General features: G+C 38.5%; 2 protein-coding genes across 3 annotated transcripts in view; one reads left to right on the forward strand and one right to left on the reverse strand.

Moving 5' to 3' along the window:
• Positions 1 to 3,903, forward strand: part of LOC121318613 (DENN domain-containing protein 11-like) — a 28,413-nt gene extending 24,510 nt beyond the window's left edge. The window contains exons 8-9 of one of the 2 annotated variants that reach the window (XM_041255480.1): positions 1,126 to 1,194; positions 1,840 to 3,903. In XM_041255480.1, the coding sequence (XP_041111414.1) occupies positions 1,126 to 1,194; positions 1,840 to 2,035 (265 nt within the window). In that variant the 3' untranslated portion in view covers positions 2,036 to 3,903. The remainder of the gene's footprint in view (positions 1 to 1,125; positions 1,195 to 1,839) is intronic. The other variant, XM_041255481.1, reaches the window with a different exon arrangement.
• A 97-nt stretch (positions 3,904 to 4,000) lies between these two features.
• On the reverse strand, positions 4,001 to 27,625 carry agk (acylglycerol kinase). Its single transcript, XM_041255482.1, has 15 exons — positions 27,354 to 27,625; positions 26,903 to 26,942; positions 23,105 to 23,184; positions 22,504 to 22,579; positions 21,357 to 21,449; positions 19,816 to 19,848; positions 15,868 to 15,962; positions 14,569 to 14,638; positions 14,076 to 14,155; positions 13,513 to 13,570; positions 9,529 to 9,673; positions 8,200 to 8,297; positions 6,905 to 6,975; positions 6,722 to 6,806; positions 4,001 to 6,096 (listed from the first exon to the last, which is right to left on the reverse strand). Exons 1-15 carry the CDS (start codon positions 27,461 to 27,463, stop codon positions 5,971 to 5,973), a joined length of 1,260 nt encoding a protein of 419 aa, XP_041111416.1. The 5' UTR covers positions 27,464 to 27,625; the 3' UTR covers positions 4,001 to 5,970.
• Between the last annotated feature and the right edge of the window lie 107 nt (positions 27,626 to 27,732).

Raw genomic sequence — 27,732 nt, forward strand, 5'->3', positions numbered from 1 at the left:
ATTCCCCGTGCTCACATATTATTACTTTTTACTTGCACGTAAAGTGCTGTGCAATCCTCGTGCCTAAATACAAATATACATTTTAAACACTCGTGTTACACAGACCCGTTTATAACCCGTGTACCAATGACTATACACCAACATTTAACACACCCCACACAACATATAACAGAAAATACACACAGGGGCGGGCACTTCGTCACAGGTATGTAGATTGATTAGGCCTATACATGTATGAAAGAGATGTTATACATATTCAAGTATGGAGTGTTAAACTAAAATTAGCAACCAGCAAGAGTTGTTGCTGTCGAAAGTTAAGTTGCAGGAAAGGGTAGGCTACCTCTAATGTGCTGCTTGGAAAAATGACGATATAGTTATATTCACTGAAGATACTGCTATGATATGCTAAGTGGCTATGCAGTCATGTATGCAGTAGATTGTAACCAACAATAACAAAACAAAAAAAAAGAGATTGAATTATTTCCATGTGAATAGGCCTTAATGTTAATGTAGTTTTCAAACCTTGTTTTGGTTTCTCCTTTGGACAGTTGGTTGATTTTTTTTCTTCTTAATTTACCATTATGTTTACACTAGAAATTTATCAGATTCTACACAAAACAAGGCAAATGCTAGTGATGGCAGGAATATGAAAATTGAAGAGTGCTATATTTAAATGCCAATGTAGTTATCAAACATGTCTTAAAACAAAGCGATTTGTTTGAGTGGGGTTTTTTTTATACCATGCTCTATAAAAAGAGGACTTATTGTTCCTTAAAACTGTTACTGTGTGGGATTATTATTATTATTATTATTTTTTTTTAAAGCACTTTAACCCCATAATGATTGATACTCGTTACTACAATTTGTTATCAACGTTAGGGTTCGATTTACAACACTAACAAAGACATTTTGGCTGAACGAACCAGTGGGTAGTTGCTACACCAGGTTTGACTGAACAGAACTGGACAACTTATAAATTTTTTGTAATTAAACAATTAGTGTACTATATATGCATGGCCTGAGCCTGCCCCACTAGCGCAGTGAAACTGAAGTGTACATGGAAGGTGGTTGTATAGTAACTGGGTTGTGTTTAACAAGCTCCTGCCCTTGGGCTTTCCTCTATAGGCAGATGCTGCTCTACTCCCAGGAAGCAGACCGGGACTGTAGCTCCAATGAAGAGGACCTCTTCATTCTGTAAGTAGCTGTGGCTTGGAAGCTACACTGGAGTGGCTAAGGAACAAAAAGATAAATGTCCTTGAGTGACCCAGTCAGCCCTGACCTAAATCCAATTGAAAATTTGTGTCCATCAGCGCTCCCCAAGGAACTTGACAGAGCTTGAACAGTTTTGTAAGGAAGATTGGTCAAATATTGCCAAATCTCGGTGTGCAAAGTTGGTAGAGACCTATCCCAACAGACTCACAGCTGTAATTGCTGCCAGAGGTGCTTCCACCAAGTATTAACTCAGGCAGGTGGAGTTAAATTATGATCTTTCCGTTTTGTATTTTTAATATATAATTTTTTTCTCAATAAAAACTTTTTTTCCCCTTAACAGTGTGGAGTATAGTGTGTAGATAAGTGAAAAAAAATCCTCATTTAAATGCATGAAGCTCTGAGGCACTGACACAACAAAATGTGAAAAAAGGGGGTGTAGACTTTCTATAGGCACTGTACGTCTGTTAGCATGTACAGTGTGTCAGTTTTATAGATGAATACGGGTTTTCTGGCACAACCATTTTGTGTTCAATGTGTTACTAGAATCTATTAATGACTTTCATGTGATTGGTTTTGTGCCATTTCTTTGCGAACAAATTAATTGTTTTGACCCGCCCTGTGTTCCAGGTTTTTCATGGAGCAGAACAACCGGATATTCCAGATGCTGTCGGAGGTATCGGCCAGCCAGGACAAGACACTGACGGAGGAGCATGTGCGGGGGATGGGGCTGGACCCCCAGGGAGACCGCAGCTTCCTCATCGACCTGCTGGAGGTGTACGGCATAGACGTCATGCTTGTCATAGACAACCCCTGCTGCTCCTGAGCTGAGGGTCTGTCCACCTGTGTGCCTCTGTGTGACTGCGGCTGAGTGTCTGGGACCTGTATCCACAACTACTGGATATACAGTAGTGTTCACATGTATTAGAACACCCCATTGCTTGTGTTTTTTTTATTTGTTGTGCATATGAAATCAAACCACTGTAACTGAACAGCTTGAAAATTGTCAAAATAGACAAATTAGTGATTGTATAATTTAATCGATGACTGTAATAGGACACACATGCAATTAATTTATAATAGTAAGAACACATAGCCACAAATGGTAAAATGCATGAGACTTTTTAGAAGTTGTTTAATATGTCTAATTAAAGCACAAAGCGGTCGAACATTTTCACACGCATGCCTGTTGTTCTATATCACTAACAGAAAAGTGAAATGCTCACATCCGGAGGTTTTCTTGCAGGTACATATATAAAAGGATATAAATGACAAACCGTGAGGTGTTCTAATACATTTGCACACAAAAAAAAACAAAGGTCTAGAAGATGGTACATTTGCCTACAAGTGACGACCAAAAATAAAATATTTGCTATGAAAGTTGTTTCAACTCTAATGGAGTAACTAGGCTTACATTTGTAGAAATGATCTATTACAACGTTCTTATTTCTTTCATGTGTATCGAATCCTATGCAGGCACTTTTTTGGGGTAATTTGTGTAATGCGAACGTCATCGTTAAACAACTCCATTGCTAGATGCGATACATCTCTAAATATGATATTGTTTAAAAAATGGTGCAAAGCAGGAAAAGTTAGCAAAATTCCACAGAAAAAACAGACTATTCCATTACTTAAAGTAAACCCTATCGTTCCATCAGAGGTTAAAATAAATTCCACAATAAATATTTCATTTATGGATGTCACCTGTAGGAAAGATTCCTATCTTCCACAATTTTCCTTTCTGGGAAAGTCAGGACCATATAGTCACTTCTGGGGTTTCTTCAAAACAATCTTGAAAAAGTAAATAAATAAATTGACCATGAAAACCCTGAACCCGTGATCTGGGTTGTCTGCAGTAATGCTGCATGGAGGTCATTCTGACTGCCAGCACTGTACTATTCAACCCCCTTTGACTCCGTCACAAAATGTGATGTGTACCGACTTTGTAAAATACCTTGTACAAGCAGCACGCAAAAGCTGTAAAGTAGCTTGGGGAGACGTTTGTTGGAACAGGCTTTTGTGAATATGTGTAAGGGGAAAACATTTATTTAATGTTATAAAAAAAAAAAAATCTATATATTTATTTATTGATGTTCTCACTGTGGGGAAGTGGTGTTGTCAGCTGATCTGGCCACTGAAGTGAAAATCATTGCTGCTGTGTGATTGTTATCTTTATGTATTTTTAATTTTAGCCAGCTGGAGGGTGTGTGTGGAGTGATGTTGTTCTTTTATACACGTTCATTGGGTTTTACTAGCTGGCTGATTTAAGGTTCATTGTTTTTGCTGTTTATTTTGGAGGAGTGCACAAAATACCGTGATAAATCACTCAACTCTTGGACAGATTTTTTTTTAAACTCTTGGACTGTTTTGCATAGATTAGGGTCTTTCCGCTGAACTTGGTTGACACCCAGCTTGTCTGCTTAGTGCGAGATGTCTCCATTCCTGCTACATTCAAATCAGGCTGTGTTTCAGGTGGTCAGAAACAAATAAATGAAATATAATCATGTGAAGCAGCAAAGCCTCTGCCATTAGCACCAACGTGTTACACAATGAGCGGTCTTAATGATGGTTCATAAACATGTTACTCTAAGAGGAGCTGCCTGTATGAAGGTATTCTGTGTGAAAGTAAATAACAAAAACAAGAACCCTGTGACTGACCACTTACTGCAGTGAATTTGCAACCTTTATTGACTGCAAAGAAACATAGCGTTGGACCAGGGAACCAACTTAGAAAATAACCACAAGTGCAATCTATCAGAGCAGAATATGGGGAGGAGGAACATTATTAAAGAAAAATGCTGAATTATTTCAAAAGGTTATAAGTCCCTATATGCTGTAGCCAGTGCCTGCAATAAAGACCTTTTTCACTCGCGTCTAGTAATACCTAGTTCTAATATTGGATGAATCAAGATGAAAGTAGGAATTAATCTGAAACACAAAATAATTAATAAGTACTTTAATTAAAGAAAAAACATTTGTGTACTCATATTTTGTCAGTCCAATTAATCTTTGCTGTTAAGCTAAATTACAAAGCATAACTGTCTGTACACTTTAAAATAATAATTTTCTAGCCTAAAGGTTATGTGACTGCTTCACTTTTAATAAACATCCTACTAAAAACAAATTAACCAAAGTGTACCAGTAGGTTTTTATATTCATGTATTTCCATAGTAATACTGTATGTGAGTGAATGGAACTGTGACAGAAATATATCATGGTATATGAGATGGGGGCAATTCACCAAAACTTAATATTTAAAGCAGATAAAAGGATAAAAAAACAATGATCTGCTGATGAGTTTCATAAAGTTCAAGTGAATAGACAAACCTGTTTCATTCAGTTATGTAAATAAATCCAAGCTGTGAATTTTTTTTTCTTAATACTAAAAGCTGGTGTGTTTCGTTTTATTTTTAAGGCTGCAGTAGACATTTTTCTTTCTGGCAGGCATCTTTTATGTTCATTATGTTTTAAAATGTTCACCCCCCCCCAATTTAGAATGTCCAATTATGTTCCCTCAACACATCAACTCCCTACAACAGCTCAGACCTGAAGGTCAGCGGGCAACCTCCGATCCCATTGGCAAGCCAAAGCTTTATATCCAGGAGCTTGACAGTGCATATCGGCTCCTAGAGTGGAACTGCCAGCCCTGCAGGTGTCTGTCTGAGTTCACCAGGCATTTGTCCAGTAGGGGGCCCAGTACAATAGTTGCAAGGCGACTGTACAATACGACTCACCCTGCACACCACACTGCTGTGTCACACCGAGACACTCACCTGGCAGGAATTACTGGTACCACAAAATAAAAATCTATTCAGGGATACCGAGATATTCAGGATTTATTCATCAGTCCTAATACTTGCTGGATGATGACATACATTTTGAATACAAAATACAGTATATCATCTTACAATGCATGATATTTCCTTTACAAAATAAGACATGTAAATGATGACTTCTGGTCAATAGTTTTCCATGGTAATATATTGTTTCAATTACGATACAAAGAAGTAAATTAGGTTACACAGAAAAAAAATAAAAAATCTTAATATTCAATATTCAGGCAAAATTCTTGGGCGAGTCTAAATTTCTTTTGAGGGAATCTGAAGGCTGTAAGGCAGTAAAACGAAAGCAAAAATCTTAAGCGTTTAAACAAAATGACCTGTTTCATGAGGACCTTGCATTCAGCAAAAAGTTCTCTCAGTTATAGTCTTGGTGCACTGTAAACCACTATAATTGATTAGTGTGAAAAACCACAGAATTAAATACAAAAGTAAAATATAAAGAAGGCATCATAAATTTAAAATTGTCATTGAAGTTGTGTATGCTAGTTTAAACCTTTACAGCTGGTTTCACAGTCACTGATTAATTAATGATTTTAGATAAAATAATCCACAATTAGTGATCAGAGTCTGAAACTAGACGTTTTCTGTTACACTGTTACAGCCTCAGCGGACAGGGATCCATCGTTTACAGATCCTTAAATGAGAACCAGTAAGGCTCTCAGACACAGAGAAATCAACTGAGTCTTAAGTATGACTGGCTCATATAGAACTAATTTTATTCAAAATATGAAGCCCATCCCCCTGCAAGCAAACTGGACATTCTAATTTTTCCAGTGGGAAAAAACATAAGCCGGGTACAGTAACACTTCTTATTTCAGCCACTGCATCTGAATCTCAGTACCTTCAGCATGTCTTGAAGCATGTGATCAAGTCTGCAGTTTCAGACACTTCCAATTTCCTTTCCTTTCATGCCTTGTGCCTAGTTCAGCAAGTCATGCTTACGGGCAGAATCGCAGAAAAAGTTGAGTTTCCGTGGCAACAATGTGACCTCGACAGGCATGGCCTCGTATTCCTCATTGTCAATGCTGTAGAAACCAGCGCCATCCTGAGGGTGACAGGAAGTGCAGGATCACTGACAGAAAAACTGCTAATGTCCAGTTAATATAACCAGGGTAATATATTCTCTATATTCTGGGGCTTTAGTATACTTGACTAAAAACTGTCTGAGAATGTACCAACTTACCTGTAGCTACCAAAATAGTTCCATAATTTGTTTCCACCGCATACTGTACATCCATTCATTATATAGGTCTCAGAAGAGCAGTTTTGAAAGAAACACATTTTCATTTTAAAACATTACATCTGGTACTACATTACGCCACACACTACTTTTTCCAGCACACTGTTAAAACTGCTCAAATATTGCACAGACTGTCAGTATTACAATCACTGTGCTGCCTCAAATCCATTGCCTTCTACAGTGCAATCCTGGCAAAGGCTCTCCTTCCCCCACACACCACAGGAAAGTGATGCTGCGAGTGCATGATCAACAAACACATCAGTTACAAGCACCTCTCTACAATGTCAGAGGTTAAGAGTACCGAGCAGGACTGAGCGATTTATTAGGCTATCGATTGGACTTCTTATTAAATTGTTTGGATTTTGAATAGCCTATGATACAAATAGATCATATCAGCACTGTGGCTAAATTAAATAAAACAGCCGCTCACCTTTGGCAGATTGAGTTGGCAGCTACTGGCCTGCACACAGACCCCACTCTCCGGACAGATGGACGCGTTTGTCAGCTTTGTGCTCCTATACAGGTACACATAACAATAAGCATAAGCACTACATGTAATCAAAGAGGGTAACGGAATAAATTAAATGCAACACTTAGGTGAATAATACTTTACCCCATGGCGATGAAGTCCCCTTTACTTAGTGTGTCTGGTTCTACACAAATTGTCAGGGCATCTTCTGTGCGCTATGAAGCAAATTACATTATTAACAAAAAACCCTGCAACAACTTGCTCCTTTTCTCCGAAGCTATTTTAAATTGGCACAAGTTCACTTCCAAAATGTGAAAATAGAAACCTACACATACTAGATGTTTAATGGGTACAAAGGGTAAAATTCCCAAAACTAGGGTCCTCTAGCTACCCAATTTTCACTAACACCAGTTATTAATAACTCCTAACTATTAAACACTCCATAGCGCTGAATAAAAATACTAAAGGAAACCCAAATTCAATGACAAATATTTTGACAAATTATTTTTCAATGTCTTTAAATTTGAAGTCGAAACATTGTCACTGAATTTAAGTTTAGTTTAATATTTCTAAGAATCACTTCCAAACATGAATATGTTCCCATAAAAAGTTCTAACAGTAAACAATTGAGAATACGCTATATTAAAGTATATAAAAATACAAAGTGTTAAAGTGTATTTTTTTATTGTAAAGTTGTTAATAAAAGAAATGTAGTAAGTTCAGTGACAAGCGTTTCCATGAGACATAAAAATAATAACTTCCAGTCAAAACTTTTGTCATTGAATTCTTTAAGTTTTTTAGGATTTCTAAATGTATTGTTTTTAATAGTTATGGATGATAATGTAGTAGCTAAACTGAAGTGTCACATTTGAACTTGACACTCCTGCTGTTTTGTCTTATACTTTGACACAATTTAGGGTTACAATAATTAAGCTTAAAGAGTAAGTAGCGGAATTCCGAAAAATATAGGGTTATATGTTTAACGTATAACATTTATAGTACAACTGTTTAAATAATGTACCTGCAATTAATTGTTAACATCCTGACAACTTTTTACACTTATAACTTTAAACTTTGCTTCAAAGCTATTTTCAAAATGGCTGCTCTAGTGCACTGGGGTTTGAGATCTGACCTCTAAATCACTGCAGGAAGAGCGATTAAAAAAACCAAAAAACATAACAGCAAGTGCTCTGGCTTTTTTTGTTCTGTTCCACAACATGGATCGTTATTGCTGTGTTACCTGTTTGGCAATGCGAGCAACAATCCTTACACTATCGGTGCACTAGAGCGCTATATTTTTCAGAATCCTGCTACTTCCACTTTAAATGGCTCAAATGAAATGGGGGGTCTTTAATTATTCTGTTAAAACTGTCAAGAATGAACACAGACACAAGACACACGCACGCACACAGACACGCGCACGCACACACAGCCCTTACTTGGAGATCAGGGTTTCTGTTGTGAGTGCAGATTGACATTTCCACTGCTGACAGCTCCATCTCTTGCCAAGACTCTGGTTCTGTCTCTTTTGGAGGCTCTGTATAAAACAATAATAAAAACAAAATAAAACACTGACTCTTAAACAAATCTTCCTAGTTTTCTAAAAACAGTGTTTTAGGTGGTTGAAAATGTTTTGATCTTAAAGTAATTGTAGCTAAACAAACAAATAATATCAGTGTTACTTCTATTAGCTAAAAAGGTCTCAAAAGGGCAGTTTTGAATTAAGTATGTTACAGCACACATGTATTTTCATTTTAAAACATAATGGGCCATATTTAAGGATTTACTGATTTATTTAAATAAATCTTATTTTTTTATAGAAGAACATTCTATGTAAATTGTACAAAACAGTAGCAAAAAGCTTTACAATGCTTCAAAAGTGATGAACAGTATCAATTTGGTTGTATCAAGTTGGGACCTAAGCTATTTGGTACTAGTTTTGTAAAATCAGCAGCTTATTTTCTCCTTTTAAAAAATAGGAGTTCTTTAATGACTGGTGTGAACACTTTGAAAATATATCCAGATATCTGGTACTACTTTAGGTTAAGGAAGTTCTCAGTTTCTATGCCTTATTCTTAGGTTATCTGTTTGCATTTGCACTTCCTGGGTAATTTCATCTCAGCAGTATCTCCTGGGTCAAAGCTTGTTACACACTGAAAGGGGGAGCAGTCAATAAGGGGAGAAACTGGCTGGCAACAGGAAAGAAGCAATAGAAGGGGTGGGGACAATTTCATCCTCCAGGTGAAAAGACAAAGGAAGTGCAACACTATCTGAAAGAAAGGCTTGCAAACAGAGATTTCTGAATTAGTGCATTGCCAGATATCATGCTCTAAATAAAAATGCAAGTTTACGATAACATGTATTTCTTTCAAAACCCGACATTTGTGACTTAATGAATGGAAGTGCGCAAGCTGTAAGAGACCGGATTTTCAGAGGACCTTATTTCATTGTATGCTATTTGTACATGGTAATCTTACTAAGTGGGCCAATAAATCGCCCTAGGGAGTAACACCAGCATGACTAATACAGAGTTCAGAGTTATTTACACCCGCTTAGTAAGCAAGACAAATAAATAATGATGGAAACAGAAACAGGCATTTAAACCAGATATTTAAAGAAATCAGATATTTAAAATGAAGAAGCTGAAAGACATTTATGTAGCATTACTTTTACATATTTTTTTATTTTATTATTTAAACAAAGAGATTACAGTCTTCCACTGGGTGAAATGAGGAGGGTTAATACAGGTCACCCCTCGCCATACATACCCTCTTTGGGAGGAGACCAGTAAAGCGCCAGCCTGTGGAATATGCGGGTGAGGAGTTGCGGGCGGGAGGGTTCCTTGGTCTCGTCGGGGGGCCGTGCTGTGGGGCCCAGGTACCTCAGAGACACCTGATGACTCTGTGGCCACTCCTGTGTTCAAATTAAAATACAAAATTCTAAATTACTTATTCATTTCAAATGTACTGACAGAGTCATGAATAGTAAAGTTGCCATGACTGGCATAAGTAATGTTTAGCAATTGAGAATATCAGAACATGTTATTATGGAGGCACCTCACAATATTATATATATATATATATATATATATATATATATATATATATATATATATATTGTGAGCCAGCTCACAAGTTTACCACCAGGAGTCATTCATGGCATGAGCCCACAGAGGTTGCCAGAAATGATCAGATGGACCTGTGGGCAGCATACATGCCTGCCATGATGTCAAGGAGTTAACGGACCGACAGGCTGCAGGTGTGGTTAGGTAGGCAATTAGGGTTTGACTATTGTTAGACTATCATTGGCCTTAATTGGCCCACACCTGTAGCCTGTAACGGCCAAATGCCTGGCTGGTAAAAGGGAGCATGTGCCGCTAGTCTGTTGGGTTGTTTGTTTGGTTTGCCTGCCTGAGAACTTCTGAGGACTATCTACAATAAGATCGGAACGGGATAACGTGGTGGTCTTTTGCATCTGCAATTCCCTGTTCTCTGCAGGGGCTATGAGGAACGGCCTGTCCGCTGCTGAGATTCGCAAAGGGACTGGACTGCGGAATAAGGGTAGGAGAAGGGTTCCTAAAGAAGAAACCTAAAACCCAGGTGGAATTACCTATTCACCAACTGGACGGGGTTATTGGTCCGGTTGGTTTACATCAGCAATTTTGCTTTGGTGATTTGGTTTTTTTTTTGTTTGAAACCTTGTTTGAACTGTTTATTTTCTTTTGGACATTGCAATATAAGAGCCAGCTGTATAGAATACTGGAATAAAGACTTGCTTTGTTTTGGAAACTACTGCCTGTTTTCTTCGTGTGCACCTACCCGCCCACAATATATATATATATACACACACACACACACATATTGCAGACAGAAGTATTTGGGCAGTTAAAAAAACAAAAGATCATAAGATATAATCACGAATTGTTCTATGGAAATATATAAATTAGCGATTCAGCTTTATAATAAAGCAACAAATTATTACATAAAATGCATGAAATGAAAAATAACATGCACAAACTAATTTCATACTTTGGCAAAAGTATTTGGGCACCCTTACATTAGTATTTTGTGTGCCCACCCTTTGCTTCCTTTACAGCTTGCAGTCTTTTTTTGTATTTTGAAACCAGTTCCTGGCATCTTCACAGTGATTTTGCCCAGTCTTCAACACATACAACTTTGAGTTCTGCAGTCGACTTTGGTTTCCTTTTTGCAACAGCAGCCTTCAAGTCAATCCACAACATCTCGATGGGATTCAAGTGTGGGGACTGAGATGGCCAATCCATCCAACTGTAATCTTCTTTTTTTTTTAGAAATTCCTTTGTAGACTTCAGAGAATGTTTCAAGTCATTATCCTACTGGATTACAAAGTTCCGTCCAATAAGCCTTCTAGCACCAGGTAACAAATGAGAGTGCAAAATGTCTTGATATTTTGTAGCATTCATTGATCCTTCTACAATACAAAGGTCGCCAGTGTCTTAGGAAGAAAAACAAGCACATCCCATCACACATCCCCCACCATGTTTAACACTGGGCATGATGAACTTTTCTTTAAATTCTTCTCCTCTCTTCTTCCAAACATATTGCTACTTTCTTGGTGAAAAAAGTGAATTGTTTGACCATAACATTTTGTGTAGTGTTTTTAATAAAGGTCTGCATCTTGCTTTTCGCCCATGGACATTCATCTTGTTAAGATATCTTTGAATTGTTCGCTCGTGACCATCTTCTCTCAATTCTTGTGTCAAATGTACAAACCGCTAACCAAGATCATGACAACAGTCTCTTGACACAGGGGTTGTACCGACAGATGGAAAATTGCAAAAGTAATACCGATCCACAAAAAGGGAAACAAAACCGAACCAGGTAACTACAGACCAATAAGCCTGACTTCTATTATATGCAAACTTATGGAAACTATAATAAGGTAATATGATATGATAAACTATAATAATATGCAAAGCATATGACATTGTTTATTTAGATTTCCAGAAAGCTTTTGACAAGTCCTGCATAAAAGATTAATTCTCAAACTGAACGCAGTAGGGATTCAAGGAAACGCATGTACATGGATTAAGGAGTGGTTAACATGTAGAAAACAGAAAGTACTGATTAGAAGAGAAACCTCAGAACTAGTGGAGTACCACAGGGATCAGTATTAGGTCCTCTGCTATTCCTAATCTACATTAATGATTTAGATTATGGTATAGTAAGCAAACTTGTTAAATTTGCAGATGACACAAAAATATGAGTGGCAAACACTGTTGCAGCAGCCAAGGTCATTTAAAATGCTCTAGACAAGATTCAGAACTGGGCAGACACATGGCAAAAGCCATTTAATAGAGAAAAGTGTAAGGTACTGCACGCAGGAAATAAAAACATGCATTATAAATATAATATGGGAGAAGAAGGATTTGAAGAAGGAATACATGAAAAAGACCTAGGAGTTTTTGTTGACTCAGAAATGGCTTCATCTAGACAATGTGGAGAAGCTATAAAAAAAAAGGCCAACAAGATGCTCGGATACATTGTGAAAAGTGTTGAATTTAAATCAATGGAAGTAATGTTAAAACGTACAATGCATTAGTAATACCTCATCTTGAATATTGTGTTCAGTTCTGGTCACCTCGCTACAAAAAGGATATTGCAGCTCTAGAAAGAGTGCAAAGAAGAGCGACCAGAATTATTCCAGTTTTAAAAGGCATGTCATATGCAGACAGGCTAAAAGAATTGAATCTATTCAGTCTTGAACAAAGAAGACTACGCGGCAACCTGATTCAAGCATTCAAAATTCTAAAAGGTGTTGACAATATCAACCCAAGGGACTTTTTCGACCTGAAAAAAGAAACAAGGACCAGGGGTCACAAATGGAAATTAGACAAACGGGCATTCAAAACAGAAAATAGGAGGCACTTTTTTACACAGAGAATTGTGAGGGTCTGGAACCAACTCCCTAGTAATGTTGTTGAAGGTGACACCCTGGGATCCTTCAAGAAGCTGCTTGATGAGAATGTGGGATCAATAAGCTACCAACAACCAAACAAGCAAGATGGGCCGAATGGCCTCCTCTCATTTGTAAACTTTCTTATGTTCTTATGTTGTAAATCTTTTGCAGTAATCCAAGGACGTTGCCAGGCTGCTCAAATGAATCTTCTTCCAGATTTTGCAGAAATCTTTCTTCTTCCACACCTGGAGCTAGTTGCAGTAGTTCCTGTTCTCCTGTGTTTGTCAACAATAGCCACACAGTGCTTTTCGTTAAACCGAGTCTTTCTGCTATTTTTCTGGTAGTTTCTCCTTTTTTGTTTAGTTGTATCACAGGCATTTTGAGATGGTTGCTGTACTCTTTAGTTTTAACCATTTTTGTTGCTTTTTTGAATCACAAATTTCCAATTCATTTTTCAGCACTTGATGATTATGTATTTATTTACTCTATAATTATAATCAGGTGTTGGTTTTCAATCATGACAACTGTCAATAATTAGCAACAAATGGGTTTATTACGAAATATGTTGATTGACCAAATTCTTTTGTCAAAGTATGAAATCAGTTTTTACATTGTTATTTTTCATTTTATGCATGGTATGTAATAATGTGTTGTTTTATTACAAAGCTGAATGTACTTTAATATATTTAACTGCCCACATACTTTTTTCTGTGACACTATATATATTTTAAATAAATTTAGAGTGCCCATTTATTATACCCCAGATCCCCCCCAACAATGGTTGAGCTAAGAGAACATTTATAAAATTAGCATACCTTCAAAGTACTGAAAAAGTGAGCTGCCTTTGTTTTTAAAGGCCCAAGGTACCAATATCTGAAAAAAGTAAACATTGTTACATTTCTCTGCAAGGCTCTTCACATATTAACAGAATAGAAATAAATAAAAATGGGGTCTAATTCAAGGATCTAAACCATGGCATATCTTAATACCAACACATGGGTCATTAAAAAAAACAATTATTAAAACATATTAATTCAAAAAGCACATACATATTTAATAAGACTTATATGATATGGAGTTGTAGTAATAATAAAAAACAATTTAAAAAATGACATTACAAAATGTAGCAAGACCCAGGCAGTTACTTCATTAAATGCATTCATACTATTGAAAAGGATTGAACTGATAGTTGAATTTTTGAGTGTCCAATTATTTTCTCCCCAATTTGAACACTCTAAATATTACAAGCCAATCCTTTCTTTTCACAAAATCTTAACTCACTGCAATTGGTCTTTTCTATATGAAAAACCCATCAGATGTAACAGCCATCCCATTTTCAAACTAATCACTGTTCTTGGTCTTAGTAAAATAGGCTTACTTGCTAATATTGGCAGCTACATCTCTGTACGCTCCCCACTGCAAACAGGTCAAGGCAAACACTGGCTGCTCTGTCTCTCCCTGTCGATACAAAACAGGCAGAGGGCTCAACAAACAAGAAAAAATACACACTACAATTCCGTTTCACAAAAATATGGGATGCTGTTGCCTGGACACCTATCAACTGTGATCATTTGGGCATCTGTGTGAAACTTATTCAAGGAAAGAAAATGATCAAAGCAATAACAAAGTTCACTGAAATCAAACAGAACACTCAGTTAAAACCAAAATATTATCTATAGTATACGCGGACTAGGTTTTAAAAACTGTATCATCTGCAGGTAAAGCACCTTATCAGGCACAATAGAACTCCAAGGTTGTGGTTGTTGAAAATAACAAGTCTAAACAAGAGTTCAATCAGAAGCTGCAAGCCAGACACAAGAAAGTGCTCCGTGTTCTGTATCCTCTCTTGTAAAGTTCGCTCTGTTTTATACCTTTATCTGCAGCACATCTAGGGGGATAGTGTCCCCCTTCAGGATGGATAGGGTAGCGTCAGTGATGTGCCTGAAAATGTCAAAAACAAGCAAGGCTATTCAGGTGGCTGAAACAAAAGCATAAATACCAGTATAAAATGTAGAGTAAGGGCCCCCACCACTCTACACTGGGTTATTTATATACACCGGTTTTGCAATGACACTTGCAGCCTTAGCAAAGTCTCTGAGGAAGACTTTTTTGTGAACTGGTACTGTTTTGACAATGGCTTTGAAGGAAACTGCCAACGACACAGAATACAAGTTTCAGTGTCTCAATTGGCAGAGACAAGCGACTGCGGGAAAGCATACTTATTCTAAAAATAGTTATTTACAGTATTAAAACTTTTTTTTAGCTAAGTGAAGAAAACTTTTTGTGCAACTCCACATGTGTAATAATCATTAGTAACAGCACTGGAAGCCTGCTTGTGCAATGTCATGTGAACTGTAGATATAAATCCAACAACATAGATCTTAGTACGAAAATATATTTTTAATGGTGTTGCTATACATATTTTATTTACCTTGTGCCTAAAAAACAACCTTTCTCTGCTCTTGAATAACCTGCAGTAGTAAATGTTTGTGTTTTAAGCAATATGACTGATCTTTCTCATTCTGTTTACCGTCAGCTAAACAAAGCACATTTTAGTTATTTATTTGTGTACAGTAGAATTTTTCTAAGAAACAGACCGCAGCACCATGTTGCTTTGAGCAAAGGTTAGATCTTAATAATATAATAATACATACTGTGGTAGTACAACATATTGTAGATCTTAACAAAATGCTACATACTGTGGTAGTATACAATATTGTAGATCTTAATAATACATACTGTGGCAGTGTAACATATTGTATATCTTAATAACAGAATGCTACATACTGTGGCAGTGTAACACATTGCAGATCTTAACAGAATAATACATACTGTGGTAGTATAATATATTGTACAACTTTAGGTACTCTTTTAAAGTTTTTAAATTCCAACTGTCTTTAAAAAAAAAAAAAAAAAAAAAGTTAAAATTGGTATGCCTTTTTTCAGCTTTGTCTTAGGAAAACATGAAATGCCAACGCTGAAATCATTCCATAAAAGAAAGTGTTTTGTTTTTTTGTGAATTACAATTTACAGTCGAGGTATTTCTCATTTTAGTAAGCCTTCATTTTGCATGATGGCCTATATAGTGTGATATTAAGGTTACCATGGTATTTGTTTGGAGGGTTATCATACCGTGTACATTTTATACCAACCCATTCCTACATACTTACTTGACTTTGTTGTCACTGTCTGGGTACAGAGTGTGATTCAGAGTGTTGTTGGTTCCCAGGGGGATGAAACCAATGGGAATTTTACTGAAGGTAGCCTAAAAAATAAATAAATAAATAAATAAATATACTGTGACAAAGTGGGGGTGCCTTGCCACAGTTCAGGGTCTTTTAACTGTCTTGCTGTGTGTAAAAGAAACATTTACTAGACAACAGATGTAGTTAAACAGGACAGGGCCTGTATATTTATTCATAAAAATCAAACAAAACAAAAGCTTAACTCCTCAAAGTAGTACTAACTAAACAGAGTACAGTTTCTGACTGACCACCAGGCAGCTAAGCTTACCGATACAAAAGGACAACATACTGTTGTCACACGGAAACACAGTACACACAGTACTTACTTTACATGACTGCTTGGAAGCAGAGCCCATAGCCTTTCAGCAGCCCTGAATTAACAAACTGTGAGGTTTATATGCCCCACAGTAATAAGCGTGTGCAGTTGGCTCTAATTTACAATGATCATTCCAACTGCCAAAACAATTAACAAATCATACAATTAAATTGAACAATTAAACCATTTGCATTAATATTATCAATATGGCTGCCTCTTGCAGGCTCCCTCACCAAGATGTTCCCTAAACCCCCAGGGTCCTAAAGCCTCTATCACAAAAAGAAAAAAAAAAAATTATATCACACACACACAGTGCCTATAGAAAGTCTACACCCCCTTTCAAAATGTTTGCCTTCTGTTGCCTTATAGACGAATTAAAATGCATTATTTTTTTTCTTTTCATTTATCTACACATCCTACCCCACAACTTCCAAGTGAAAAACATATTCTAGAAATTTGTAGAAAATTGTTGGCCTACACCTGTCGTGAATTGTAGTGATTCACATGATTTCAGGATAAATTCAGCAGTTCCTGTAGGTTCCTTCTGCTGGGTAGTGCATTTCTAAGCAAAGACGCAACCATGAGCACCAAGGCACTTTCAAAAGAACTCCAGGACAAAGTTGTTGAAAGGCACAGATTAGGGGATGGGTATAAAAAAATATCAAAGACCTTGAATATCCCCTGGAGCATGGCCAAGGCGATTATTAGGAAGTGGAATGTGTATGGCACTGCCAAGACCCTGCCTAGATCAGGCCATCCCTCCAAAGAAGCCAATGGCAACTTTGCAAGAGCTACAGGCCTTTATGGCAAAAACTGGTCAAAGTGTGCATGTGACAACAATATCCCAAGCACTCCACAAATCTGGCCTGTATGGTAGGGTGGCAAGAAGGAAGCCATTACTAAAGAAAGCCCACCTTGAATCCCGTTTGAAGTATGCAAAAAAACACTCAGGAAATTCTGTAGCCATGTGGCAAAAAGTTTTGTGGTCTGACGAAACTAAAATGGAACTTTTTGGCCTAAATGGAAAGCGTTATGTTTGGCACAAACCCAACACAGCACATCACCCAAAGAACACCATCCCTACTGTGAAGCATGGTGTTAGCTGCATCATGTTATGGGAATGTTTCTCATCGGCAGAGACTGGGGCACTTGTCAGGATAGAATGGAAAATGCATGGAGCAAAGTACAGAGAAGTCCTTGAGGAAAACCTGCTGCTCTCTGCAAGAAAGCTGAAACTGGGACGGAAGTTCACATTTCAGCATGACAATGACACAAAGCACGCAGCCAAAGCTACACTGGAGTGGCTAAGGAACAAAAAGGTAAATGTCCTTGAGTGACCCAGTCAGAGCTCCGACCTAAATCCAATCGAAAATTTGTGGCATGACTTGAAGATTGCTGTCCATCAATGCTCCCCAAGGAACTTGACAGAGCTTGAACAGTTTTGTAAAGAAGAATGGTCACATATTGCCAAATCTAGGTGTGCCACGTTGGTAGAGACCTATCCCAACAGACTCAAAGCTGTAATTGCTGCCAAAGGTGCTTCCACCAAGTATTAACTCAGGGGGGGTGGAGACTTATCCAATTATGATCTTTCAGTTTTGTATTTTTAATATATAACTTTTTTCCCCTTAACAATGTGGAGTACGGTGTATAGATAAGTGGAAAAAAATGAAACTGAGGCACTGACACAATAAAATGTGTATCTACATATATAAAATCACAGATATACACTCACTGATCCGTCCAGCCGATCTGGCTGAATTATGCATCCAGACTGGACGTGAGTGACTCGAGCAAAGTAGGCGAATGTCACTCCACACCAGATGCAACTTGGAAGCAATCCAAAAGACTAGAAATAAATACACAACACCACCCACACATTCCTATTGGGGATACTAGAGATGGGCTGTCCCATTACAAAAATAAAGGTTGGTGTAAAATCTATAAATCGGTTACTGAACATCCCTACATACATATATATAACAGTTTTATTGTTGTCATATATTAGTAGTAATTGTACAGTTGTACTCGTAGTATTATAATTTTTTAATTTGTGGTACCAGTAGTAGTAGTAGTCTGATTTGAAGCCCGGTACATCTACAGATGTCAACAGACAGCTGGACAACAGTAGTATAGTTGAACTCATATTTTCAATAAAAATATTTTGTTATACATTTATATATACAACTTACTGCAATCTCAATTGTGTTTCTTTACAAATTCCTTCACTGATCCTTTTTATTAACTTTTTAAAGTATTTTAAATTACAACATTATTATTATTATTATTATTATTATCATTATTGTTGTTGTTGAGCGTACATAATCAACATCTTATATTTTTATTATTTATTGTCTTTGTTATTATGCGTAACTCACCATCACCTCGTATTACTGCCAATGCTGTTCTGCAAATCTATTTTTTTAGTTTCTCGTAAATGCTATTGAAGACTGTGATGCAACAGATCGTGGGTGAGTGTTTGAACCGTCTCTGACTTAATTTACTTATGAATAATTATACACAGAACAAGTTGTGTGCCATTGCAAGACACAAGGCTTTTAGTTAGTTTTTCCTTTTAAAACAAACAGTCTGGTGAAAAGGCATGGCTCACAATCTTCAAAACTACCAGCGTGGTAATATTGGGATGTGTCACATTGAATACAAATGTGTTGCTGGTTTTGTTTTACAATGTATAGAATAGTAGGACCTTGATAATATTTGTCTTTGTTTGGTGAATCTCTACAAAACTTAATTTTATGCATATGTAAAGACATTCTTCTTGTCATGGATTTGTGCCACACAACAATTTAGTGAACAAAGTGTTATTTATTATAAAAACAAAAAAAAAAAGCCACAGCTTAAAATTAGGTCACATGTTCAAGTTGTGTGAATGTGGGACCTTTTTTGTGTCAAATTAGCACAAGTGCACATTTTTCATTTAAATGCTGCATATATAGACTGCATGTATGGTTCGGTTTATTTTTGCTTATTAATAAACCTATTTTTATATATGCAACTTGCATAATTGGAAAGAAAATGTCTCGGTGCTGCTAAATGCACCACCTGCAAGCCACAACTACTAGGACTACATAAAATGATGAACTTGTTCTCAGACGTGACATGTTTTGAATGGTGTGTTTGACGTGTTTCAAGGGTGTTAACCTTGCTTCTAATTGGTCAGTTTCATTCCAGTCACGGGACGAAAAAAAAATAGGAACAGGTTCTATTTTAGTGACACAAAATTTTCTCAAAGCAACATCGCTCGCTGCTGGTGTGGATACTCCCTTTGACTGCAGTGACTTCTAAATGATTCGCTCACTTCCAGTGTGGCTGCAGCTGATGAGATTAGGTTAATTATGTGCTCCATATTTTACTTAAGCATTTACAAGTCCTTCTAACAATGCTGTCCATACACCCTGATGGCGATGGCAACTTTCAAGATGATAAAGTACCCATCCACTGTAGCAGAATTGCATGTGAAAGGTTTGAAAAGAATCACAGACATGAGTCTATATCAAAGAGATCAGAAATTCAATTTAAACCCCAAAACAACTCACCGCATCTGCTCGTCGCAGCAGACCAGTGATAACCTAAAGGGACAGACAACGAAATAAGTGAGGAAGAAGAACCACCCAATAAGATCCAATAAGATACATTTAGACATGGACACATTACCTACAATCACACATTTATCATCATTTACTGACATTGGTAATACTGTAAAGTAACAGCCCTGTATATCCCTGTGAAAAGATAATGCTTCCTCATGGTGAGGATCGGCCAGGGTGTCCTCGGCTCGCCGCGCACCAGCGACCCCTGTAATCTGGCCTGGTGTCTGTGGGCTTGCTTGTTAGTTGCCCAGGAGCTGCATTGTCCTCCTACGCTGTAGCTCCCGGGCGGCTGCACGGAGAATCCACAGCATGTAAAGAAGCAGTCGGCTGATGGCACACTCTTCGGAGGACAGCGTGTGTTTGTCTTCGCCGCTCCCGAGTCAGCACAGGGGTGGTAGCGATAAGCCGAGCATAAATAAATAATAATTGGCCATTTCAAATTGGGAGAAAATAAAAAAATAATTGGCAACGACTAAATTTTATATATATATATATATATATATAATATCTATATATATATAGATATATATATATATATATATATATATATATATACATATACACACATTTGTGAAGAATTGCCTGTCTTTCACCAGAATAAATGTATATGCTGAATCAATGTATATGGGCCTGTTGGCACCCAATACAAGCGGTCTTTATTTTCTCAAATGTAAAATAAATTAAAAAATGCTCAAAACATGTATATATTTTATGATGTACATTAAGATCATATATTTCACAATCTGATGTAGATTAAGATTATATATGTTATGATTCATTTTGGTATATGGCATTTGTTTCTAGAATTCTTGGATGTACCAAGAGCACCACAATATTTGAACTGCTAAATTTCATCAAACTGTGACATGCATGCAGCAACTTGGGGTGTAATGATGCACTAATGTCACGAAAAAATATGGATCACAATATGTAGGTTTGCAATACAACATGTGAGGTTCCTGATTGGTTTATATGATCACTTAAATTGACTATTTTGTCAAAAGACAAAAAAATTAATGTGATAGGGAGAGTATGCAAGAGTAAGAGTATTTATGCCCACTATAAAACATACGTATTTTTCATACAAGAATCATTTGGTGATCTACAATGGGCTATGTTGTGCTTGTGGTTTTGTATCACAACAAAACCTCTTACATACCTCTCTTATGATATATCATGTAAAGAAAGTACATAATGAATCGATACACCCCTTGCAGCAACAGGAAGACCTAACATTAGGAAAAGCATTTTCGCTTTGAGGTAGGTAATGATAATATTTTTTTTAAAGTGTAACAATTGGAATAAAAAGGATTAGAAATGGAACTTGGATGAATTTTAAATTTAAATACCAGGGTGATTTCATAATACCAACGTTTTTATTTGATGTCCTTGGTATAGCTCGGGTTCTATATGCTAAATAACAGGGGGTTTCTACTGGAGTAGACCACACAAGGAATGAATGAGTAGATTCAGGCATGATGCGCTACCTCCTGCAGGGTCCCGTCCCCTCCAGCCACAATGATAAGATCGGTCTGCTCCATCAGATCCAGCAGCTTCTTTGCCTGGCCTTCATAGTCCGTCTGTAACAGATGAATTTTAGTGGTTGTAGCTAACAAAATCATTTCATAAACCTTACCTGCCGTGCACTTGATGTCATAATACAGCTCTCAAATGTGCCGCTTTGAAAGATAAACATGTTTAGCAAACAAGTAATTTCATTTTAAAACATACGGTACTACATCTGGTTAAATAAAGCTCTCAGTTTGCTTGTCTTGCCTGGAAGCTTGTTACTGCTTGTAAAAGGGATCTTCCTTGTGGGTGCGTGCATTCGCTGCTGAGTGACAGGCAGGATATCGAGACAGAGGTTGAAGTTGACATGCCCCACAGGAAGCACAGGTACACACGCACACACAATGTGAGCAGCTCACGTGACACTCATTGAGGACATACGGCCAGCGTACAAAAAACTAAATAAACATAATACAAAAAACAAGAAAAGGTTCAGTAAAAATGGCGTGCGCTACTCCCGAATGCATGGAGGTCCCGCTTGCTCACCTCACTGTACTTTATGGGGAACTACCATCCCTGATCTAATCTTTATATATCAACACAAACCCTGACTCTGACCGTTGCGGTTTTAGCTTCTTTTTTTGGTTCCAATCCCGGTTCACCATCACAGCAATCTGAGGATTTCAGCAATGTATTTCGCTCTCTATGTTCGGGTAGCATGGACAATCTTCAGCCCATTATCCTTGGATTTGCAGCAGCCCCAAGGTCAACTAACAGGACCACTTTATACCTAATGCTGTGTTGGAACACACCTACCTGCTGATTATCCACAGCTGACAATCACACACAGCAGGCAGGCTCTCCTAGGAGCGTCAGGTACTTCATTAATCATTTATAATAATTACACATATTTATGCAATATATACACAAAACTCACTCTTTATGTGCAGAGCTCCTGCCCTGCTACACTGCTTTATTCTTATGTCATTCAAACCAGCAATGTCTTCAGGGTCAAAACATCTTACTGGCTGCAAAGCATGTCAGTCATCTGGGGAAGCAGCTGGTTGATTACTGACAGGAAAGAATGTATGCTTGAGCTTTTACAGAAAACAAATCTCCTCTTACCTTAACTAGTGTCACCTCAATGCCTGCCAAGTGTAAGATGGGGGCTGCATTTTTCTCAAAAAGGGTGCTCGCTTTCCTGATAAGAGAGAGACAGAAATTCCAGTAAAAACATGAGCCTTCCGACAAGAGCTTCACTGGTATCCTTGCACTACCAGCCTTGTGGAACAGACAGAAAACTTGTTTCCACTGGCTTGTAAGTAAACTCAGTGCTATTAGCTATACTGACCAGGTGAAACACAGCCTGACCTGAGTGTAGCAAAGGCAGAGACATCTAAGGCTGTAAGCAGACAAGCTGGATTTCGATCATGTCTAATCCAGAATCACAAAGACATGCAGGAAGTCCTTCAGTCCTTACTGGCAAACTGTGCCAGTAGGGACACGGTAAAAAATAAAAACAATACTGTATTTGTAACTAGTTAAGAACTTGTTGAACATGAAAGGTAAATATTTAATTGAATAATTAAATACACAGAGGGCTTCATTTGAAAGAAGTTTTCCAATCAACTAATTTGCTTTCAAACAGAGTGATTTATTGTGGCAGTTTGTACGCTCCTTGATAATAAACACTGAAAATGAGTAATCCTCGTGATGATCGGCTTACCTACTGCAGGCTGCGGGGTTGAGAATGACGGTGGCTTTTTTAAGCTGCACATTCGCTGGGATCAGCTCCTGTCCAAATTTCTAAACAGAAAAAAAAACCCCAAAAGTTCAGAAAAATTAAAGATAATTGCAGATGGTCCAGAAAAAAAGGTGTACAAAGAATGTGCATAAAAAAAGTATACTCTGAAAGGCAATAAAGGCAATAAAAACAAACAACATCAGGGTATTATACAAATGGGATATACAGTGCCTATAGAAAGTGTACATCCCCTTTCAAAATGTTCACCTTTTGTTGCCTTATAGCCTGGAATTAAAAAGAAAAAAAAAAAAAAAATTATGCATTTATCTATACATCCTACCCCGCAACTTCCAAGTGAAAAAAATATTCTAGAAATTTGTAGAAAATTAATTAAAAATAAAAACTGAAATAGCTTGGTTGGATAAGTGTCCACCCCCCTTGTAATCGCAATCCTAAATTAGCTCAGGTGTAACCAATCGCCTTCAAAATCACACACCAAGTTAAGTGGCCTCCACCTGTGTTAAATTGTAGTGATTCACATGATTACAGGATAAATTCAGCAGTTCCTGTAGGTTCCATCTGATGGGTAGTGCATTTCAAAGCAAAGACCATGAGCACCAAGGCACTTTCAAAAAAACTCTGGGGCAAAGTTGTTGAAAGGCACAGATGAGGGGATGGGTATAAAAAATATCAAAGGCTTTGAATATCCCTTGGAGCACGTTCAAGATGATTATTAAGAAGTGGAAGGTGAATGGCACCATCAAGACCCTGCCTAGACCAGGCCGTCCCTCCAAACTGGATGACCGAGCAAGAAGGAGACTAATCAGAGAGGCTACCAAGAGGCCCATGGCAACTTTGCAAGAGCTACAGGCTTTTATGGCCAAGACTGGTCAAAGTGTGAATGTGATAAAAGTGTATTTAGGGAGAGCCGCACCAGTAAAATGTAATAATATGTGAGCACGCTGCTTTATTAATTCACGTGCAGTTGTACCAAGACTCCGTCTGGGTTGTGTGTTTGGTGAGTGGAGCCAGGAGACTACACGCTCCAACCGTGTACCTGGGCTAGTTGTGGGTGGTACGGTCCTGTCTCCGTCGACTTACGGAGATATGATCTCACCCCCCTCGACCCCGTAAGTCGCGGGTCTTCCCCCCTCGACACGTAGGTCGCGGTCGTCCCTCGACAAGGGTGGAGGTTTTCTTCTCCCTCCGTAGACTAGGAGGCTCCCCCAGGACCAGTTTAGGGATACTTCCCTAAACCTACCGACTACCATCTAGACTCTCCCTATAGTTCCTCGGGAGGGTTCGAAACTAGCTGGCGGACACCGGCTCTCGCGAGTCTTTGGACCCTGGTGTTGTGTAGGCGTAGGGAGGGTCTGTAACTCGGTACCACGAGTGATGACCAACGCCAATACCCTCCCCGGGGCGATTACAAAGGTCGTGTCTCCCTCTCCTCGGCGACGGTAGCGCAACCGTTCGGGGTCGGGCCCCTTCGGGTGGCGCAGAGGCGTGAGTCGCCCTCTCCTCGTTAACGTCAGAAGGTGGTCGTCTGGCGCCTCTTACGACGACGGAAGGGGAGGTCGGCCCCCGTCCTCGATCTGCAGTGTCCGGTTCTCCCTCCGCGCTCGTAGACGCGGTTCTTCTCTTCGGGGGTCCAGGTTGTCGGGTTCGACTACTTGTCGCCACCCGCTGGTGTCACGACGACAAGCGGGAAGGTGGTCGTCTCCTGTTACGACACCTCGGTGGTTGTGCCCCGCTAGGGACGCGAGGGTGGTGGTGGTCGTCTCCCGCTTACGACGACCAAGGAGGGTGGTGGTCGCTCCCTCTTATGGACGCAAAGTGGGCGGAAGTCTCTCTTCTTCGGTCCTCCGCGCCATACGAGACGGAGATGATTATCAACGGGTGTGCGTAGCTGTCTCGTCGTCCTCGACAACGAGGGGGTCTCATCGTGATTGGGACTCGTGAAAGAAGGACGTGTTCAGTCGTCCTGTTGTCGTTGGTTAAAAGACCCTAAAATTTCCCTCTCGCGGTGGTCAGGGGACGTCACTCCCTACCTCGCGTGGTCAGGGACGTTTGTCTCCCTTCCTGATGGCTCCGAGGGCTGAAGCAGCGTTCCTCGGATGTGCGCGAAGGTGAGGTCAACGTCCTCTGATGTTCGCGCGAAGTTGGAGGCAACGGTCCTCTGATGTGTTCGACGGGTGTTGAGTGGTAAGGTGGTAGCTTTCTTCTCGTCGGTCGCTCACGAGATGAGGAGGTGGGTTCTCAGTCGCAGTGGTTTGAGGTTCGACGAACTGAGGAAGGTGGATCTGCAATGGTGCCCTGGGCCTGAATTCTGCCTCACCTGCAACGACCCAAGAGCAGCAGGAGCTGCTGTTGGCTAAGAACAAAAAGTTAAATGCCTTGAGTGGCCCTCCTCCACCAGCAGAGGGTGAATCCACTGCCATGGGAGGACTGGAGGAATGCAGAAGTAGCTCTCTCCTTTATGTCCGTGTTATCTCTGTGGTGAAAACCTGCAAGTTTGTCTGAGAACTCTCGGAAATACTGAGCAACAGGCCAGAGATAAACCGACCACGTGCTCTTGGATTTTATGGAACCTACAGCGATCTCCAGCCCATTAAATAGCAATGGGGAATGCACTGAATACACCGACACTTTTGACGATGATGATGCTGGGTCAGTCATGAATGGTAAGTAATATATATATATATATATATATATATATATATATATATATATATATACACACACACACACACACACACACACTTCAGATTGTAGCTAAGATTGTAAATCTCAATATTGATAAATAATGCATACAAATTTGCATATCCAGTCACCATTAATATAATAATCTGTATTGTGACTAATGTTCTGTACACATCCTTGTTTGCTGCATTTACGCATGATACAACACGATCGCTTCTTTCCACAGTAACCGACTGCACTGTCAACACACGCCTTTATCGCATCTTATGCAATAAGTACAGTACCAACAGTGTTGCAAAAAATAAGATTGCCATATTTATGTATGCAAATTTCCCAGCTCAATCTCTTATGTTGACTTCCGGGAATGCGGTGTTTACGTCACTGTTTACATTCCCAACAAGCACTTTGCCGCAATTTAGGCTTCCTTTTCAGCCACATATGTGAATGCACTTAGGCCCCCTAAAACCTCAACTGTGGACAGAAATTTTGAGGCGGCCCAGAGACAGCCCAACGCTGACTCAGTAAGTGTGAACGGGGTATAGGTGTGCAAAGTTTCCCATCCCAACAGACTCAAAGCTATAATTTCTGCCAAAGGTGCTTCCACCAAGTATTAACTCAGGGGGGGTGGAGACTTATCCAATTATGATCTTTCTGTTTTGTATTTTTAATATATAATTTTTTCTCAATAAAAACTTTTTTCCCCTTAACAGTGTGGAGTATGGTGTGTAGATAATTGGGAAAGAATCCTCATTTAAATGCATGAAACAAAATGTGAAAAAAGTTCCAGGGGGTATAGACTTTCTATAGGCACTGTAAAAGTAAATGGTCTCCAATAACTCAAAATGTATCCAACAAACTTAAAGTAAATGTAAATATCTGATTTATTAGTTTATGCGATGACTACACTTTTACTGCTGGTTTCACAGAAGCCCCGATTAGCCCTAACCTTGGACAACTAAATGTCAATTTAGGTAATGTAATCCAAGATTGGAGCTAATCAGGGTTTGTGAAACCAGCCTTAAACTCTTCTTAACTTTTCATCTATTTAAAAATTAAACAAACAAATAAGCATCTTACCAAAGCTTCCTGGCATGCTGCTCTCCGCAATAAATTATCACTGAAAACATAAACAAAGACACCTGTCAGTCTGCCAGCTTACAATTCTGAGAAGCAGTAAAACAGCTACCTTCACTGTCTCATCACACGTACTCACAAAAAGAAATGATTTTAAAGTAACGCTGATACATGACAACTAGGCGAATGTGTGTTAAAAATGAGATATAGTACCAACACAAACTATTTATAGTGAGTGCAGATTATTTTGCCAATATTTTCTCTCAGACCCTTTACTTAATAATATACACGTATGTAAGCAGCCACTAAGTATAATCCTAGCGTACCTAATAGGAGAAAGACTGCAATACACCTTTTGTCAGAAATTAACAAGTACTACTAACTGCTGTCAAAACATAATAAAATGTTGATTGTAATTATTAACCAATGCAAAATGATTATTCAATTACTATACCAGTGTTTCCCATACAGCCAATGCCCCCCGTAGGATACAACACAGACCCCGAACACAGACTTCTTCCAGTGATTCCTCAGGGTCTGCAGGATTTTCAGCACTCTTGCCATTGTTAGGGACTATACACTGATAATTGATATATAATAATAATCATAGGTTATAACATTACACAGGGCTCACTGGCTGCCTTGCAGTTTTGATCTCTATCTGACTTTCTTCATTCACATGTGCACCATGTGTACGTAGAAAACCAGTCGGCAAGAAACATGGAATGACACAAATTCGGTTCCCACCACAAACACAGAATCTTGAAATAGGAGGGTAATTTTGTCCTATATGGTTTTTTTACTTTTGCAAAAATTATGTCTTTTTTTTTTTA

This window comes from Polyodon spathula, chromosome 7, assembly GCF_017654505.1.
Source record: "Polyodon spathula isolate WHYD16114869_AA chromosome 7, ASM1765450v1, whole genome shotgun sequence".
Taxonomy (NCBI): Eukaryota; Metazoa; Chordata; class Actinopteri; order Acipenseriformes; family Polyodontidae; genus Polyodon; species Polyodon spathula.

Coding starts and splice junctions, on each gene's coding strand:
- agk (XM_041255482.1), bottom strand. CDS start 27,463: ATGGCAAGAGTGCTGAAAATCCTGCAGACCCTGAGGAATCACTGGAAG. Junction 21,450..22,503: donor TTGAGGTGACACTAGTTAAG/GTAAGAGGAGAT, acceptor CATCTGTTACAG/ACGGACTATGAAGGCCAGGC. Junction 8,298..9,528: donor CTGGTCTCCTCCCAAAGAGG/GTATGTATGGCG, acceptor TGTTTTATACAG/AGCCTCCAAAAGAGACAGAA.